Source organism: Culex pipiens, chromosome 2 (genome assembly GCF_016801865.2).
Source record: "Culex pipiens pallens isolate TS chromosome 2, TS_CPP_V2, whole genome shotgun sequence".
Classification (NCBI taxonomy): Eukaryota; Metazoa; Arthropoda; class Insecta; order Diptera; family Culicidae; genus Culex; species Culex pipiens.
The window spans coordinates 211,824,316-211,844,146 of record NC_068938.1 but is presented as its reverse complement, the minus strand read 5'-3'; the positions used below and the strand labels follow the sequence as shown (position 1 = coordinate 211,844,146).

Here is a 19,831-nt window from a genome sequence, read left to right as displayed (position 1 = left end):
ACAAATCCTCCAGTGAGCAACTAGCCCCAGACGCCCAGACCCAGCCCTAGCCAAGAGGCCGTTGTTGCATTATTGTGCCCCAGCAGCGTATTATTCATTTTAATTAACGTTGGCTTCCGGTTGCCGGCATGGAAATATCAACACACATACACGCAAAATTGCACACAAACAAACACACACACACACTGCATTCTGCTTGAACAACAACAGCAACATCTACCGGGAACGGAGAACATGCTGAGAAAACTCGGGAGCAAAATTAAATTTGTGTTCGTGTGGTTTGGCCTTTTCAGGAAAAGCATGCATCCGTTTGTTTTGGAGGTTAGAATGTGTGTGCTTTCGGGCGAACGCTGCGAACAAGTTGCGTTAACTTATGGTGAATGATGGCAATGAGTTTATGTTGGTGGATTTTTTTTTCGGCACAAGAAAGCATTGAAATTTCTGAAAAATGGCAAGCCTTTCAACTGCAAAGGGGTTTCCTCAAATGGTTTTCTCAAAACTGTTTGTCACGGTTATAACTAGTCGACAAAGATTTTTTTTGGAATTCTGTAAATTAAAACATTTGAATCGATTGTGAAGCCAGAACAAATATATCTTCGAATTATTTATTGTCCCCAACCATAATTATTTTTTCAAAAATCAAAGGTCAAAAACTGACGTATAAGCTAAACAATGTAATTACAGAAATAAATAAAACTATGTTGAACTTTTTTTCTTGAACTTTTTAGCTAAACAGTTCTTCAGCTGTCACCTGATTCTATTCATACTTTGTATAACCTTTCTTATTTTTGGGCAAACTTATGCTCAACTTTAAATTGCTTTAAAACCTAAATTTTAAAGTTAAACCTCTTTTTACGCGGTGCGTTACGTTTTCCTAATTTGTCGATTTCTCTTGAACTACGCAACATTTTTGCAATCTTTTAAAAGCAATTTGTAGGTTTGGTTCAGATCTACAAAACGCTTTTTGAAGCTTGCAGAAATATTGTATGGTTTAAGAGCAATTTACGAACCAAAAAGCGTAACGCCACCGCGTAAAAAGAGGTTTCTCTGTATATGATTAATACATTATTTAACAGAAATCCATTGCACCTAAATATTATTAATTGATTACGACCTTATTCATGATTGAAATCCTGATTTTACAACTCGATTTTGTCAATCCGAAAGGAGTAAAATTTGAGGAATATTATTTACTTCAAATTGAACAGAAATAGATTTTTTACTGAGTACTGATTTTTATCTAAGAATATCTAAAAATAAGTCAATATTGTAAATATTTTATTCAATCTCTACAAACTAAGTAGAGTAGGTGAAATTCTCGTATATGTTTGGCAGGTTAACCACATACAATTCTGTATTTTGAGAAGAGATTTTCTGATCGATTTGGTGTCTTCGGTTGGTCACGATTAAAACTTTTCGGAAAAACTAGGCACACGGAAATAATGATAAAAATCTATTTTTTCCAATTTTTTTTGAATATCTCAATAAAATATTTCAAAAATTTTAAAATAGGTCTTTAATCCAAAACAAGAAAATTATATATTTGAAAATTCAAAAAAATCACAAATGTTTCAAATTTTAACATTGAAAATCAAACCAGTTGAAGGTAACTGGCTAGTAAGGTGACACTTATAGACATTAATTTTCATTGATTCGAATTTTTTATGAGGCTATATCTCATAAACTAAATGCCCAATTTTCAAAGTTCCAGAGAAAAACTTATAGGGAATTTTCTCAGCCTTTCAAACATATTATTTTGATAGATGCTTATCTTTCAAGATTTTTTTTAATCTCCTTAAACCTAAAAAAATATGCCAAAAGGTAATTTTGAGATACTTTTCGATTGCAAATAATTTTTTTTTATATATTTTATTTACCAGACTTTTACTATGTAGTTTCTAAAAAAAATATGTGTATTGCCTAAACAAGATTTTTCACAGTGGTTAAAAGATGTTTTATTATTATTTTTTTTTCGGAAAAGTCCTAATCATAACCAACAACTTCGGCGAAGACACGAAATCAACCAGAAAATCCCTTATCAAGATACAGAATTTCATACATTTACATACCCATTTTGTATGACCAGCCTCCAAAATTATAATGAGACTTGTATTGAAATCGTCCCGCTCGTGTGGATCAATCGGACTGCGCACTGGACTCACAATCCAGAGGTCGCCGGTTCGAATCCCGCGGCGGGTGCTCTAAAATTCTTTGTGTAAATATGGGTATTCGGCGCCGTCGCTCCGTGCCATACTTTCATACACTTAGGAGCCCAGGGCGGCGAAGTCCTTGTAGATAAAAAGGAAGACACTAGTGGTTGGTACTAGCAATGGTGGCCGACAGCTATAAAGTCAACTTCGTTTTGTATTGAAAAATGATGAAAAGTGACTTCTTTTCACACAGGAAAAGCAAAGTTGCATCCAAATCAAAACAAAAAAAAAAATCTGCTAATTTTTTGAGTCTTAGTGAAATGATTTTTGATATTTAAAATTTTTGAAATTAATGGTCTTTATCAGAAAAAAAAACTTTGCTAAAGACTTGGTCAATAAAAAATCAGTTACCTTTTTAAGTTGCATTAATTTCTTGAGGTCTTAATTTGCAAAACAAGCCTGTTTAATATAACTAATCAATATAAGAGGAAATACTCCTGCATACGAGAAAAACGCTCTCCTCATGTTTTTTTTAACAGGCCCAAAAATCACCTCTCTTTAACTATTTTTTTTCCACCTGCTGTACACGATACTCACGTCGTCGCGCAGAATGACCAATTTATGCGGGGTCGTTAAACAAAATTTCATTAATTTAACAGCACGCACGTGCTTATTACCGGACGTGGACTTTTAAAGGGGGGCGAACCACTTTGATAGAACAATAAGCCTGATTGGTGATTTCTATTGATTGCGATTTCATGGGGATTTTTCCTCAATTTTCTTAAATTTGATGGAGTCGCATGGTCATTGGTAGTTTTTCCTGCTAACTTAACAAAATTATGAATTCCTCACGTGTCTCACGCGTGAGCGTTTCATGGGATAACTTTCGAATAGAAAAACTTTCACCGTCACCACCTCTCCGGTGCATTCATCACACACACCCAGTGCGGAACTCATGTCAAGGGAAATAGATACCACCGGTTCCTTAAAAGTTTTTCATAATGATCGGCTTCACTCGTACGGAACGTCGAGTGACTTCCCGGTCCCTTTTCCAACAGATGACAAGTGGCTCACTCTCTTTTTTTTTGCTGCGAAACCACAAAACGTCACCAACCAACGATGACGTTCCGGTTGATTTACCCAAAAGCTCACACTTTGTCTCAATTACAACCCCTTAGCGAACTTCCAGAAAAAAAACCCAGAGCTGCCAGAAAAAAAACTAAGTCGAAACGCAACTGGTGAAGCAGTGCTGCCAGTCGTCAACATTTCACCACCATTTACAACCCCCGTAAGGATAAAATTTCACGTTCCGAAGCGTTGGATTTCACGTTCGGCGATGCTTTTCCCCGAAATCAACACGTTTTTCCTCGCAAATTCTTCCTTCTTTCCCCAACTACCACTCCCGTTCCGAGGACGACGGAAAAAATGCACTCTTCCACTGAACTGAAATTCGCCCTGCGATTTGCCTAATGGCCCTCTCTCTCTCTCTCTCTCTCTCTCTCTCTCTCTCTCTCTCTCTCTCTCTCTCTCTCTCTCTACACCGGAAAAATTCCTTTCACTTGGCCCATCAACGGTTTCGCAGGCAGCACATTTTTCACTTTGGCATTTCATCTTGCTTCTTTTTTTCTTCTTCTTCTCGATCAAATCCACCCACCACCCTCCGCAAGGACTAGAGGGACGATACACTGCGATACCCACTCTAGAAGTGCTGGGTGGGAGGAATGTTGGCAAATCGACACAGAAGTTTCTTCTTCCTTTTTAATTGATGTTGGAGCTTTTACCGAGTTGTGTTGCGAATTGTGTTTTAAGGGGGTGGGAGGAGGGGAAGGGGGGGCGAAAATGTTGTGTCTCAATTCGATTTACAGCCGGGGCAGTTGAGGGGAGTGTAAATGAGGGGCAGTTAGGCCACTTTTAATGCATGTTCTTTGAAGGTTGGATGAAAGGAATTTTAGGGAACTTGAGAATGCTGAAGGAAATATGTTCCAGTGATTTGCGCTTTCGTTTTCCGAGTAATTAGAATTGAAACATGAAACATCGGTTTGGACTAAACAAACTCAATTTTTTTATTTCTTAAAGTGAAAACTTTGTGCAAGAAAGAAGCTCATTCCAATAGCAAAAAAAAAAAGCAAAGGGAAATGCAAATATTTAAAAAAAATTAATAACCAGTGCATTCTAAATGCACTTCAATTTGTTTTTAGCTGGTTGCACTTAAAACTTTAAAATTTTTAAATTTTGTGAAAAAATATTTTTTTGTCCCCTGATTTTCGGACCGTTTTTGAAGGGCGATACGATAACATTGAAAAATATTTGGAATTGAATAATAATAAAAGTTTTGACAAATTTTTCAAATAAATGAAATTGTTTTCCGAACATTATTATTACTAAATAATGAACTCATGAATAAAATGTCAAAACTTCATAAAAGTTATTTTACTTCAAAAATTAACAAAGATTCGTAAAACACAATTTATACTTTGGTAATTTAACTTATTTCATTTTTCTTTTATAATATTGAATATATTACACTCAGTCCATCCATTTTCTATGTAAAAGAAATTTAAAAAAGAAATTCAAACTACAAGCCCAATTTTGATAACAAAAGTAAAAAGTATCACAAAATGCTTATTACAGCATTTTAGTAATGGTTCTTTCGCATTTTTTTAAAATATCAGTGAATACTTGAAAAAAAAAATTCTCCAGGTTTCACGTCTTTTTCCGATTAGTTGTCCCAAAAATCAAAATTTATAAAAAGCGTTAAAATGCTCTAATGCTTTGATTAAAAATGCAGAATTAATCGTTATTTAATGTATCCTAAAAAGTTTACAACCGATTGTACAAGTTTTTTCAACGTAAATTTCAATGTTTTGCAATTTTTTTGCCCCCCCAAAAACCTGAAATATACATTTGCAATGGCCTTAAAAAAAATTAACTAAAAAAATAACGTTAAAAATGTTGCAATCTAAAAGAACTTTAGTCAAATCTTGATAAAATGCATCGTTTCCAATTGAGAACATTTTTTTGTGAAATAATGCTTTTTTTAACTAAAAATCTAAAAGAACCTCTCTGATACCAGTTTTTTAAGAAACTTCATAGAAATCATAAAGATATATTTTTTGACAATTTTAAAGAAAGCAATAAAAAAAAATTTCAAGGGTTTTTTTTTCTATTTAGTCCTCTCCATTTTTATCAAAAATATTTGAAAACCATTAAGAAAGTTTTAATAAAAAAATTCATTGATTTTACATATTTTGACTTATTTGAAAATAACAACAATCATGAACTTCATGACATGAAGTGTGAGTTTATATAATATATAAGGCAGGACTTTGAATTCTGAAATATATTTTCCAATATTTTAACTTGCAATACTTTTAAATTGTTGATGAAGAATGAATCAAATTTGCATTAAGCAATTAAACTCATTTGTGAACATATGAAACAATTAAATATAAATCGAATATCTAAAAACATAACATTTAAAGATTAAAAATTATGAAGAAAATGTCATTTTCCATGTTTTAAAAGTATCATGGTGGATTTTTAACCATCTTTTTTTTTTTGTTTAGCAATATTTTTCAGTGGGAAAATTTTACTAATAATTCTTTTTTTAATTGGATATTTGACAATCTTTTTTCGTCTTTTGTAAAAACTTAAATAAAAAAATAAAAAATTTATAAATCTTTAAAGAGAATTAAATCAGCTATCCGAAAAAAATATTTGCAAAACTGGAAAAAGATCGACACTATTTAAAAAAATCTAAAATGTTCCTATCTTCATGAAAAATAAGGCTTAAAATTGCAATAACTAGAAAATTTGGAATATTATTTAAAAAAAAGTTGATTGAAACCTTTTTTTGTAATATTGAAAATTTTTAAGTTTTATGTCTTTAAAAAAACATAAATCTGCTGTGCATTTTTTCCGTATTTCTCTATGCCCCAAAAGTTGCCGGTTTTTTTTACCAGAAAAACATAATAAAAATAAGTGATTCGGGAATTGATTATTTATAAAAAACAGGTAATTTAAAAATCTTTTTTTCTAAATAATCATCATCAGTACCTACATTTCTTCCGAAGACATCAAATTCATCAGAAAGTTACTTCAAAATAAACAGATTTTCGAATATTTAGGTTATGGGTGACACAAAATAGCCTCTTTGGTCATAAAGGTGGCTCTCACTAAGTTTTAGAAAAATAAAATAAATGCAGCAAATTAAATTGCACAAAGTACTGACGTTGGTACAATTTTTTTTTTTTTTAGATTTTGTCCCTGAAAAAAAAACTGAACTTCAAAATTCATGCCTGATTTTCGAAAATACGGAACAAAAAGTATCACAAAATACATCTTTACAGTAATGCTACTACATTTTTTTTTAAATATCATTGAATCTGTGGTCCCAAAATTTAAATTTGTTTGATTTTGATTTGATTTAAATACATAAATTACTGCAAGTTTAAAAAAAAACAATGAAGTGAATGTTTTGCCCCCTCTTTTTTTGAAGAAATTTATAAAGCGCAGGGAAAGAAATTTGCAATTGCCGTTTTGAGATGGTTAACAGTAAGATTCATTTTCTTCCCACAAAAACGAATTTAAAAGCAGGGTGTTTTTGCTAACTTCAACAACTTAATCTTTATTGAAAATGAACTGGAATGTTGAAAATTGTTTTTCAAAAGTTTTTAGATTTTTTTAAATAAATTCTCTTCTTTAAAAAATCACATGAAATTTGGGAAAAATATGTTTTAAATTGATCGCATCTAGTCGAGGTTGAGAGAGTAGAAACTTGAAGAAATGTTTTTGAATTATTGAAAGGCTGCAAGGTAATAACTACATATATAATATCTTAGTAATTTTACCCTTAATTTCTGAACGTTTCTAAGCGGAAACAGTACAAAATATGAATATTTTCCAAACTGCCTGTATTGAGTAATGCAGCGATTGTAAACTATTCAGAAAATATTTAATTGTAGTTTGTATTCTTTTCCAAGTTATTTACAACCTGTAATGAAAATGAGATGATAAAAAAAATAACTACCTGAAGAAAACTCGTTCAAACTTTGATAAAAAAAACAACAAGTTTGCCACAAAATATAGTCAAAAACTGATCCTTCCAGCAATAAACCCAAATTGAATTTTCCATATCACGCAACACAACTTCTTCATTCTCCACTCGCAAAAGTTTGCATACAACACGCCACAAATTCAAAGGCTCGTGCGCTATTTTCCCTTTTGAAAATAAGAATTAACTAGCTCGCAACCAAGTTAAGGAAATTCCCTTCCCTTTCCACCACCACACGCTCATATCATCACAAAACTCAGCAAAAGCTCACGCGGAAACGTAAAAAACTTCTTCCTTCTCAAATGCTCATTCCGACTGACTGCAGCAGCAGCTTATCCTTTTTTTTCCTGATGTAGCTATCTTCATATTTCGCATTTTTCTTGCTTTTCTTTTTTTCCGCTCAGCCTCAGCCACAATCACATTCCAGCGGTTTTTCATCTTCTGAAAGAACCTTTTTCCGCCACAGCACTCACGCACAAGCACAATACAAAATTTATGAAAAATTTACTTCTCCTCCTCCCCTTAAGTGGTGTGCCAGCGAGATGAGCCGCGACGACGCACTCAGCGACTCTGGACGGCGTTACCGGCATCCGGTTCCGGCCACTTTGACGCCGCCACACACACGCGCGCTAACGAATCATTCAAAACTTTCGCGCCAACTTTACTCGCGACTTCTTTTCGAGAATTCTGTACACAAATCGTGTCACCACCCCCCACGCAACGAACCTCCTCAGAGCTTTTCCACCGAGCTTTTCCACTGAGATTTTCCAGCAAACGAATGTTGCGAAAGCGACTCACGCGACCGACGTGTAATCACGGAATGCCAGGCCACCAAAAGAGAGAGGCTGCGTTAAGGGGCCAAAGTTTCCACTTCCAAGGCAGTGTTGCCAGAGAAAAGCCGAAGAGATGGTGCCGAAGAGCAAAGCGATGATTGTGATGATGATGGTGCGATGATGTTTATGTGGATGATGGAAAATGCCGGCTTTTTCCGATTTGCTTGGGAAAGGAGTTTGTGTTAGGGTAGGTTTTTCAAGGAAAATGAGCACCAGTTGCTTGCCGGTGTGTGGGAAAGTTTATTGATGAGATGAAGGTTAGTTATTCTAGTCATTATATTCCATTAAATGAGAAAAATGTCATATTCTAAGCTACTGCAGATATCTCTTGAAGTTTTTTGTCCTTCTGGTCAAAGAGATGAAAATTATTAGCAACGTCACAAATTTAACTCAATACTTCATTTCAAATGATTTTTTAATCTCGCTTAAACTTTTCCAAACTAAATTCAAAAACCTGAATTTTAAGGAATTTTTGATCGTGTTGGTACCTTCGGCAACATTTTAGGAATAGATGAGGACTAGACTAATGAAAAAAAATACACTGAAAATTTATTTGTTGATTTTTAAATCCCTTTATGTTAAAATTAATGAAATTAAATTAATTTCCAAAACAAATCCAATTTTTTGTTTGTTTAAGTGAAAATAAAATTACATCTTTTCAGAATATTCCAGAGAGGGCAAAAAATCTTTGACCAAGCTATGATTAATAAAAACGGTGAAAATCTAAAAAATACAATATAAATTTTTGACTTCATTATTATATCTTGAGAGCTACTAGTCCGATTTTTAACTTGGAAAAATGAAAGTAATTTTCTGTCATATAAAATAAAAAATATTTGGAAATTTTAGAATCGAGAATATTTTTTGAATTTTTTGAACACTTATTTTTGAAATTTTCAAATGTTAGGCTACATTTCGAAATTCCGAAAAAATATGAAAAGAGCAAAAAAATCAACAAAACTACATTTTTTTAATTAAAAATCAAACCATTTATTCCAGAGATATCGGTGATAAGAATCAAGAACTAATTGGATAACAATGTAAAAAAACCCCTTTAATTCTGTTATTTTTTAAATCAAAATGTAGGGAATTTTCTCAGCTCAGCCTTAAAATGACTTTATAACGATGCAATTAATCAAAAAATCGCTAAAGTATAAAATATTTTTTGATTTAAAAAAATAATTTTACAGTTTTTTATACCTTTTAGATTGATTTGATTTCTCTGATTTTCTCCAAAATAAAATAGTGATTGATAGATGGTTGTGTAAGCTTAAACAAATCTTTTCCAAATCGAAATAGTGAATTGAATTAAATTACTTAAATAACTATTTTGATGGTTGAACAGTAACATAACTGTAGTGACAAATTTATAGATGGTCTTAACTCTAATGAACAGCTATAAAATTATAATCGTGATAAAAAAAATTTTCTCGATGTCATTGAATTCAGAATTGTTTCACAATTTAATAAAAAAAATACGATAAAATTACAAAAAAGCTGCCAATTTTTTTTAAATCGTGATAAAACTCTTAAATACAGAGTTAGGCTAGTACACATTTTATTTAAAGTTTTTGTCTCCCCCCCTTTCAAAGACTTCAAAATTCCAATGAAAATTTAAGTGCAATCAGCTGAAATCAATTTAAAATGCATTTCCCTGCTTTTAGAATCATTTTCAGCATGTTTGGGATGATTTAAAAATCCTTACATTTTTTTAAAATTTCCGATGTTTATTATCGTAAAAAGTTTTTTTTCGTATAAAATTTTTGTTTTGTCGAATCTTACATTTTTTGAAAACTAATAATTAAAAAACAACTGAACTAGTACGAAATGCATTTTAAAACGTTTTTTTTATGCAAATGTTGAAACTATGGCTTGTTATTCCAATATTTATATTTAAAAAAAAACATACTTTATCATCAAAATCATTGATGTAAGTATAAATAATTATTTTAAAAAAAATGTACACTGACACTTTCTTACAAGATAAGAATGAAACATAAAACAACAAAAACAAATTAAATAAAACCTAGCTATAAGATTCTATTTCCCGGGAAATCCTTAAAATTTCTGTGAAAAAGGATCTCTATAGATTCAATAATTAAATTTTTTAAAAATATTTTTTTTTGATTAAATTTGATTTTTGTCAAAAATATAATTATGTTCTAATTCTAGGAATATATTCCATGAATCCATATATTTAGGATGTTTTTCAAGCTAAATATAAAAAAAAAATCCTTTTTTATAAGATTACCAAAACTAAAATTAAAAATGAAAATTATAAACCTTGAATTGAGTGCTACCATCCTCTTGTCAATGTTGTTATTTTATCAAAACACTAATATCCGGCCAAATTTCCCAACCTCCAACCGTTCCATCAAGCTGAAATGGTAGAACTTGGAAAATATGGTATCAATTTGAAGCACTCTTTAAGGACAAAACATAATTCATAGCAAAAACAATCCAATCATATAATCTAACGAAATCAAATTTTCACCTCAGCATTGTGACCTTTTTATTTAACATTGAATTTCGATTGATTCCTTAATTTTTTTTCAGGTTGCTCATTTCACTACACACAACGATTTCTGAACACAAAATTAGTCATGAAAAATTGGCCTTTCTTGACAGAAATTAACATGCCTGACAACGTGGTCCAAGGGGACTATTTTTTTTATTGCAAGATTGCAAGACCTGCCACGTGGTGGCTGATTGACAGGTGGCGTCCTCTGATCGAGGCAGCCTTCTTAGTGTGCTTTGATTTATCCCTGTACATTTTGCTTGGACCATGAGAATTTCGGCGACGCCGGAATGAATCTGCTTCTAGGCAAGATTAGAGGCCTCGGATCATCTTGCACCCTTCAGAGGAATTGTTTCCCAGACCATCCCCTTGTACACCATAGTATGCAAAAGTCGTTAAATTTCAAAGACAGACTTGTACAGAGCAATGTACCCAATTGCTCAAGTTTTACGGGTTAATTTCCATTTAAACTTGTTCCTGCTCAAGGCAAGCCAATTTTCAACCAAACGGGCTGAAATTTGGGCTGGAGGCCCCATTTTGAGTACTCTTTCGGGCAATTTCATATACTTTTTGATTTGAGCAATTTTGTTTTTTTTTTTACATGGGCTAGCCTTCATGTTGTTATCACACCTCCCCGGCATATTAACACTATATACTCAAAAACTATATTCACAACTGAGAATGATTCTGATATTTGGTATCTGGATGTATTAAAATACAGTACAAACTTCATTGGATTGACTTGAAGGGATAACAATGAAATAATGTAAGACTTAAACACACACTCAAATCGATAACCATTCTCATGTTATAACCATTCAACCATGAAAACTCATAACATTCCGATATTTGCATACAAATAGTGAGAACAAGTGAACACATCCCCATAATCGCAAATCTTCAGCAGAGAAGATTACTTGGAAGCAGAACACGCGGGAAAACGAATCCCGCCTCATCAGTATTCCGAACACGTGCTCCCAAAACAGCACTAAATGGTGCACATTTTCCCAGAATGATTATCGCTATTAAAATTCCTTAAAAGCCTGCCTTTTGAAGAGAGCTAGAAAGCCATCGCCCGAAGGAGGAACAAAAAAGGAAAAGCTTACGTATGGAAAACAGTTCCCCCTCAGCTCTCCAATGATTTTCTAATATATGCCGTCATGGGACCACAACTTTTCCGGTACTAATAACAGTCATGATAACGATGATCGCTGCGATGACGATTATGAACACAGTTCGGGAAATTCGCGCAAAAGCTCTCGCGCATGAGCCCGTTTTTCTGTGCTTCGTGACTGATAACATGAGAGAGGAGAGAAGTTGGAAAACGAGAGAATTTTCCGACGTGCTTTTGTTGTTATTATGTTCGGGGTGCTGTCTGCGTGATGCTGCCTGCCGCTGATGGGTCCGTTTCTCTGTTGTTGACATTTTTTCCTCCCCTTTTTCATGCGGGGCGTCTGGGAGGGGAAGGGGGGGGGGATTGGGCCGGTTTTTCGTTTAGAAGCCGGTAGCCGGAATTGTTGCGCCTTTATTTTGGCGCCGGGAAATGGAAACATGGACCGGTGGGAGAGGAGTGGCATAAGATTATCATGACCGTAACCATTACAGGATGGGATTTTTCAAGGGATGGGTGGGAATGGGCAATTTCAAGATGATTTTAATTAAGATAATTTAATAATCAGGAAATATTCTGTCGAATTTAAAATGAGATCAGCAAAACCAACTAACTGCCGGAAGGATCAAAATATGTTCTCAGGTTTGTTATCCAGACATAAATTTAACAAGGGAATTTCATTTTATTTGCTCAGGCCTGTGCAAAATAAAAACCAACGATACTATCAGCAGATGTGGAAAACAACGTAGAAGCCGAGTTCATCAATTATTACAATATTGCGTTTTTGAATAGTTTTTTTTTATTTTGAAGAATTTATAGAAGTAGTTATAATAGTCAATATGGTTTGCATTTGTATGTTTCAATTTTGAACTGATATGGTAGTAAGACACTAGAACAAAGTGGTGCAAAACATTCAAGAAAGAAATTGAATAATTCTTTCAGATGCTAATAAAATGAGAATTATACAAGTAAACCAAAGATTGGTTGATATAATAATACGTTTAGAATTTTATTTTGTATTTATCTTGTACAATTAATGTTTAATTCTTTAGTCCTTTCTCTAACTTTTGTTTTTTTATATTTATTTCATATTTTAACAGTAATTGTTTGATTTTTTTTTTGTTTTTGTTCACATTTTCTGCTATAGAATTTGAAAATTTACCATTTGTTTCAAAAAATTGCGTAGAAGCATAGTCGAGGGCATTAGAAAAATCACTTTTTTTTTGCTGAAAATATAGGAAATGTTAGTAAAAACACAGCAAAAGTTGACCCATGAAAAAAGTTTTTTTAACATTGGCCAAGCAACAAAAAACTAGTTAAACTTCCAAACGATAAATTTGCTTAAATTTTAAGAGTTCTTCTATCCAATGCTTATTGATGATCAAAAATTGGTAGAAAAATATATTTCTGGTGAATCTTTAGATCGAAGCACATCAGGAATTTATATTTAATTTTATTTCAGTATGTCAGATGAACACAAACAAATTAGTCCATAATTTTTTTATCTCTTCTTCAAAATTTAAAGTTTTGCCTCCAAACCCCTAAATTTTCTCTACAATTTGATGCCTCTGTGCTCTCTTGTTCTAAGCTTGCTGGTTTTCCTAACTAGTTAGCATAAAAGAGCATAGAGGCATCGAGTTCAAGAAACAAACAAAAAAAGCAAAAATCTCAATAATCATTCAAAACACTTTAAAATCGATATTAAAATATTTATAATATATTGTACAAAGTTTATTTTTGCAGTTATAATCAAAACATACTTTTTAAGCTTTATCAAATTAAGAATTTTTGACATTAGATTTTTTTATAAATTCATTGATATTTGGCGATTTTCTGATGCCATATGAATATGTAATATGAATAAAGGTGATATTTTTGGTAGCCAAATTTTGCATAAGGCTTAATTTTTTTTTCTCCCTCCCCATCGTTCATGACTAGATCTTAAGGACAAAAACTGTGAATTATTCAAATAAGGCACTTTTAGGCTTTTAGAAAATTTTAAATTGAGGTACCACAAATCTTAAAAAAGAAATTAATCCTTAGGAAAAAAAATATGTTCCTATATTCATTGATACTTTGCAATTTGTTGACTACCGACATCAGGGGTGGTGAAATTGGGTCTGGAGGTGAGATTGAAATTTTAAACCCTAATCAGAACCGAGGAATAATAACTTAAAATGAAATTTTGCAATTAAAATAAAGATTAAAAACGAGACAAACTCCTTGATTTAAAAAAAAGTTTTCTAATGTTCAAGAAATCAGTTTCGTACGCTGTCATATTTTCATTATCTATATATATAAAAAATTTCGACGGTTTTGTTCGAACGCGAATAAGTTCAATACGGAGCGTCGGATCGAGGTGCTCTTTGTTGCGTTGGGTTCGTATAAGCCCAAGGAAGGTTTATATGTTGAAAAATTGCCACTTTGGCCACTCTGGGACCGATTCCGGAGCATCTGCAGATTGTATGGGAAAAGTTGCGTAAAACCAAATTTTGATCACAGGAGGCTGAATAAGCAAACAAGCTATACGTCAACAAACAAAATAACACAAGACGAAGTTTGTCGGGTAAGGCTTGTAATTTATAAAAAATAAAGTTTTGAATGAATGAATGCCATAAGAAAACTTCATGTAAAAGCAACATAAAAACAGCAAAGGATTTTGTTTCCTCTCTTCAATTATTATTTTTTAAATGGGACTAGAAAAATAAAATTCAAAGTTTTTGTTCTTCATCTCTAGTCAAAATCAAGGAGGGGGCAAAACATTTTTAAAAAACCTCAAATTTGAACCTTATTTTTAAAATTATCATGCGAAAAGTATTACAAAATGCTTCAAATATAATAATAGGTATGCTAGTGTCACAAACTAATGTATAGAGAGATTAAAAGCCTTCATTCGATTTCAAATGAATGGATATATATAATACAATGTATTTTAAATAATTTACAATTTGAAATACATTTTTAAACGATTATTTTAGCTTCTTTGATCATGAATGCAAAACTGTTTTGTTGATTGTTCAACGATTTCTAATTTTTTTATCAAAAACCAAAGAAAAAAAAGAATCACAAGAGGTTTGTAGAGTTCAAACACTATAATATCACTTCGAACTTCGAATTGAACATTTCTCGATTAAATTTTCAAAAGGTCCTATCTGCATAGGAAACCCATGAGGGATAGGTTGTTTTGAAAATTTAATCTAGATTTCTCCACCAAAACCGGAAATGGTTTTTATTTATTTTTTTTCTTTAGTTCAGACTTTGTGAGGCCCTTCCCTATGACCAAAGAAGCCATTTTATGTCATTGGTTCACCCATACAAGGCTTCATAAAATTGTACTTATTTTTTTCGGAATACTCATCAATACCTACAACATTGCCGAACACACCAAATCGATCAGAAAATTCCTTCAAAAATTACAGATTATCGAATATTTACGTACCATTTGTGTATGAACAGCTGCCAAAATTGTATGGAGACTTGTATGGGTGAGACAACAAGGTTTCTTTTGTCATAGGGAAGGCCACCAAAAAATTTGAGCAACACAAAAAAAAAATCGAAATCGGATGATTTCGTAGAGACTTGCTCTCTTTTCAATAGAACGTAAAATTTGCTTATTTTTGTTCTATTTAGGCCGATGCAAAGGCCGGGCAAAACAATAAAAAAATATAAAAATTTGAATAACAAGCCATAGTCTCAACATTTGAATGCAAAAAGTGTTTTAAAATGCATTTTACACTAGTTCAGTTGTTTTGCAATCATTAGTTTTCAAAAAAAGTAAAATTTTACGAAAACAAAAAAAAATAGCGAACAAAAACTTTTTACGATACCTCGTACGATACTAAACATCGAACATTTTCAAAGATTCAAAAGATGTTAAAATCAGCCCAACCAAGCTAAAATGATTTTAAACCCAGGGGAATGCATTTTAAATCAATTTCAGCTGATTGCACTTAAATTTCCATTGAAATTTTTAACTTTTTTGAAAAAATATTTGTTTTGCCCCCTGATATTTCGGGCCAACTTAAAAGGGGGGGCAAAATTTTTAAATAAAATTTGTGCTAGCCTTATTATTGCTAAATTATAAAAAAATCTTTGTTTATGGAACCTTGCTTTTTATCATCAAAAAAATCATTTGAATAGAATTAAAACAGCAGATCTTTGAAATTCCAATAAGAATGCTTCACCATCTGTTCGTCCCTGTCATCAATCGCGTTGGTGACTGTGTCAAACATTTCCACTAAATTGGCTAAACAACACTTCAAGCTTTTATCAGCACTGATATCAACCGTTTATCGTTGCTGATAAAGTAAATAAAAGCAACAGAAAACATGACTCAAACTCGCCGATAAGCCATCGCGCTTTGCGGTTGAGATTCAACAAAAATCAACACAATCAAACGCCTTGTGAGACTGCCCAGACGGTGACCACCGTCTCCAGTCCGAGCTATCGATCGATCGACCCCAAGACGAAGTTACACAACACCGCAGCCACCACTATTTTGACCGCTTGCCAGCGCTAAACAAACTATTCGCCGTCCGCCCATACACAGCAGCACTGTTGACCTCAATCCGTGTGTTTGTGTCTATGAATTCAAACTTACCGAGAATGATTCCGTCCATCTGCTTCAGAACCGCTTCCAGCAGATCGCTGGCATCCGTGTCGGACGGTACTTGACCGCCGCCGCTGCGTCCCAGCGACATGATCGAACACTCGGTTTTCAACGGAGGCAAGGCACTTCAAGTTCCAGAAAAAAAAAGGCACAACACTTCACAGCGCACTGATGGTTACGAAACCGTCTTTCTCGCGGAAAAAGGCACACTACTTGCACAATAGACCGACACCCAGTGAGATATATAGGGGAGGCACTTTCTTACATGAACCGCACTGCATGCATTCCAAAACACTGCCCAACTTTGCACCTACAACAATCCATCACACACTACCCACTGGAGACACACGAACGGCCACATTCAATGCTCGTCGACGATTCAGCACAGTCCGGACACGACTTCACACCTGTGGAATTCAGCACACGAGTGACGTCATGCCGTTGTCGCTTTTTGGCCGCGCACTAAACTCCAGGCAATTGGCGCTGATTAGTTCGCCAGACGCAGCAACACAGAATTAATTAAGCTGAACAAACGATCAAGCCGACGAGATGATCGTCAACGGCACAGAACACCGAACCAGCGAAACCAAGGCGACACAGAGATAAAGCAGAGGAAACACCATTAACCTAGTAGGCCGCCGCCTGAAAGGTTTCCGGAACGCGTCCGCGCGGCGGACACTTCCGCCTACTTTTCTTCCAAAATGGGGGGCGTAATTCGCGTAATCGTTCGATAGCGGGATAAACCGAACTCAGGTCGAAATTAAGGGAATACTCGCGAAATCAAACACACTGCCAAAGCAAAACTAAAGTGCAGCCGCGGCGCGATTGACTGGCTGGCCCGTGCAAGAGAGAGAAGAAAAAAACAAAAACACTCGTGCGTCGTGCGACGATGTGCGTACACACAAATACACAACAAACTAGTAAACATGGCATTCATAATGTTGACGCTAGCTGTACGTACATCTGTACACAACAAGCCGCTTCAAAGGCCGCTCCGTATGGCGAACATGGTGGAACGGGTTTGACGTTTCATTTCCCTTTTATTTTGATGCAAGTACACAAAGTTTCGAGTGTGTGTTGGTGCGTGTGGTCATGTTTTCTTGACATTTGGTTTCAATGTGTTGAGCGTCGAGTTTGTTTTGGTTGGTAGTTCTGAATTTGGCGGCCCTCTGTGAGGGAGTAGCGCAAGGTGGGGAAATAAAAATCGTCAATAAATTTTCAAGCAAGTGTTGCGTAAATATTGATTTGACAGTTATCTGTTGACATGTGCAACGAAACGAAATTGTTCAGTATTCAATCCGTTTGTTGAGATATTTCGATAATTAATACAAATGATCAAACATAATATTGTATTTTGATAATTAATATACCAACACGCACTTTTCTTAGATGAAGAGATTCATTTTCTCTTCGTTTATTCAGGGTGTCAAGCCCCTCGCTTTGTTGCAGTAAAAAAATCAAAAGTGATTTACCTAAGCCATTCATTGTAATCATTAGAAAATGAATATCACTTTAATTTGGGGAAAAGCATATATCACTATGGGACACCTGATGTTGACATATTGGCACTTTGACGTTCGATTAGACTGTCCTCAACGTAACGCGAAATACAAAGCGTAAGGCATGAGCGTAAACCGGGATTTTAGTGGATGCATTTTGTCAATTGGGTCCTAAAATTGAGCTTAACTTGCTGATATTAGTGTTTACAACTATAAAGCTTATTTATATCAGCACAATGACACTTTGTACAACCACAAAGGGTTTAAAATGGATCGTTAAGTCAATTTTGAAAAATTAACTTCGGGTAGACAAAAGCTTTAAAACTTTAAAAGTTTTATGTGAAAAATTGGTCCGGCTCGCGGGCCGGATTGATTTTTGACGTAAAATGTAGATAAAAACGACTTGTATAAATATTTTTTCAAACTTTTGGTAAAGTTATGTTCACTGGTCAACTGAGAACCGATTCCATCAAAGAAACCATGAAAAAATCAACAATTGTAGTTTTGACGATCAAAATGTGAAAATTGAGCCGAAAAGGTTGGGCAGGCCTGATTCAAACCAAACCTTATTGATTCACCTTAAAATATAGCAGCTGACGAATATGCCTTAAAAATAATTAAACATATGACAACAAATAAAAAAAAATTATGATCATCACACAGCAAAAAATCCAATGGTAAATCGCAAGCAAAATCGGATCAATGCCAATGTAACAGTAGGTTTTCCGTAGGGGAGAGTGAGGAGACTTGATACCCTTTTTTTGTATCGCACATAACTCTGTCAATTTCTCACAAAACTATCCACTTTTTGCATGAATTGAAAGCTTAAACATTCAACTATGTTTGGCTGATAAGGGTATTTCATCAGATAAACTCTTCGAATCATGCCAAGCGTTTTAAAAAAATATTTTAAACCGGCATTTTCAAAATGTTGGGGGTAATTTGATCCCCCTTTCAACATTTTGAAGAAATCTCAACAAAATGTTTCTTATTCATCCAAATTTTAAATTTTCTATAAGTTACAGCAATTTCACATTAAACCTGTACGTTTGTGTTCAAAATATAAGAAGTTTAGCATGCAAAATATTTAAAAACTTATTTTTTTTTCTTTTTAAGACCAAATGAGCATGTTTACAAAAGCTGGTAATTTTTGTTTACAAAACTTTTTAAAAATGGTTCAAACTGCAGTAAGTTATGTACAACTATACTTAAGGAAACTATGTACGAAACCCCAGCCCAATTATTTAATCTTAAGGCTGATTCCAGTGACTGTAAAAATGCAGGGATCAAGTCTCCCTAAACGCACTTTTTTAAACAATTGATTGTAAAAATAGTATGACGATAAATTTTAGTTCAAATGCGTTAAGGTTTCGTAGTTTATATGTTTATCAAACAATTCACGTATAAAAAATATTTTTTGAATAATTTCAAAACACATGCACATGCTGACGAGATACAGCCTTGGGATCAAGTGTCCCCGAGGATCAAGTCTCCCCACTCTCCCCTATGTCGTATACTGTGTTAACAGCATACGATGTATGGGGAACCTACAGCTACATCGGTGAAGATCCATCTATTTTAATAGCGGCGAGATAGTCGAGTGGGTTGGGGCGCGGACTTGGTAATTTGAATATGACTCTCGCCGGATTGATGTTATTTTTGGGGACCAGACCTGATTTTTTTTCTTCGGTACATGCTTTTTGTGTACACGTTTTCTCATACAATATTACATGCTTTTTCTCACAAAGGTGATGTTCATGCTTTTGCATGCGATTTTACACAGAATTTTTTTGCTGTGCATCATAAGTGTCATCAGCAAAGTAGAAAGAAATGAAATTAAAATTTCTGAAACTTGACCCTTTAAAAATGTTCAAAAACAAAAATATTGGATGAATTTAAAAAATACATCATCAAAGCTTTTTTAAAAGATACACAGAAAAAAATCATGGTAATATTACATCTGGGAAGCGGTACATCTTTTATGTCACAAAAAATGTGTAATTTTACCACTATTCTGGTGTAATGTCGCTTGTTCAGACTAAATTGAGGTAAAATTAC

The 19,831-nt window shown here is 33.8% G+C and overlaps 1 protein-coding gene across 1 annotated transcript in view; it reads right to left on the bottom strand.

The window, feature by feature from the left end:
* The window catches only part of LOC120425245 (liprin-beta-2), a 205,440-nt gene extending 188,354 nt beyond the window's left edge, over nucleotides 1-17,086 (bottom strand). The window contains exon 1 of the mRNA XM_039589690.2: nucleotides 16,266-17,086. Within this exon, the coding sequence (XP_039445624.1) occupies nucleotides 16,266-16,365 (100 nt within the window). The 5' untranslated portion in view covers nucleotides 16,366-17,086. The remainder of the gene's footprint in view (nucleotides 1-16,265) is intronic.
* Between the last annotated feature and the right edge of the window lie 2,745 nt (nucleotides 17,087-19,831).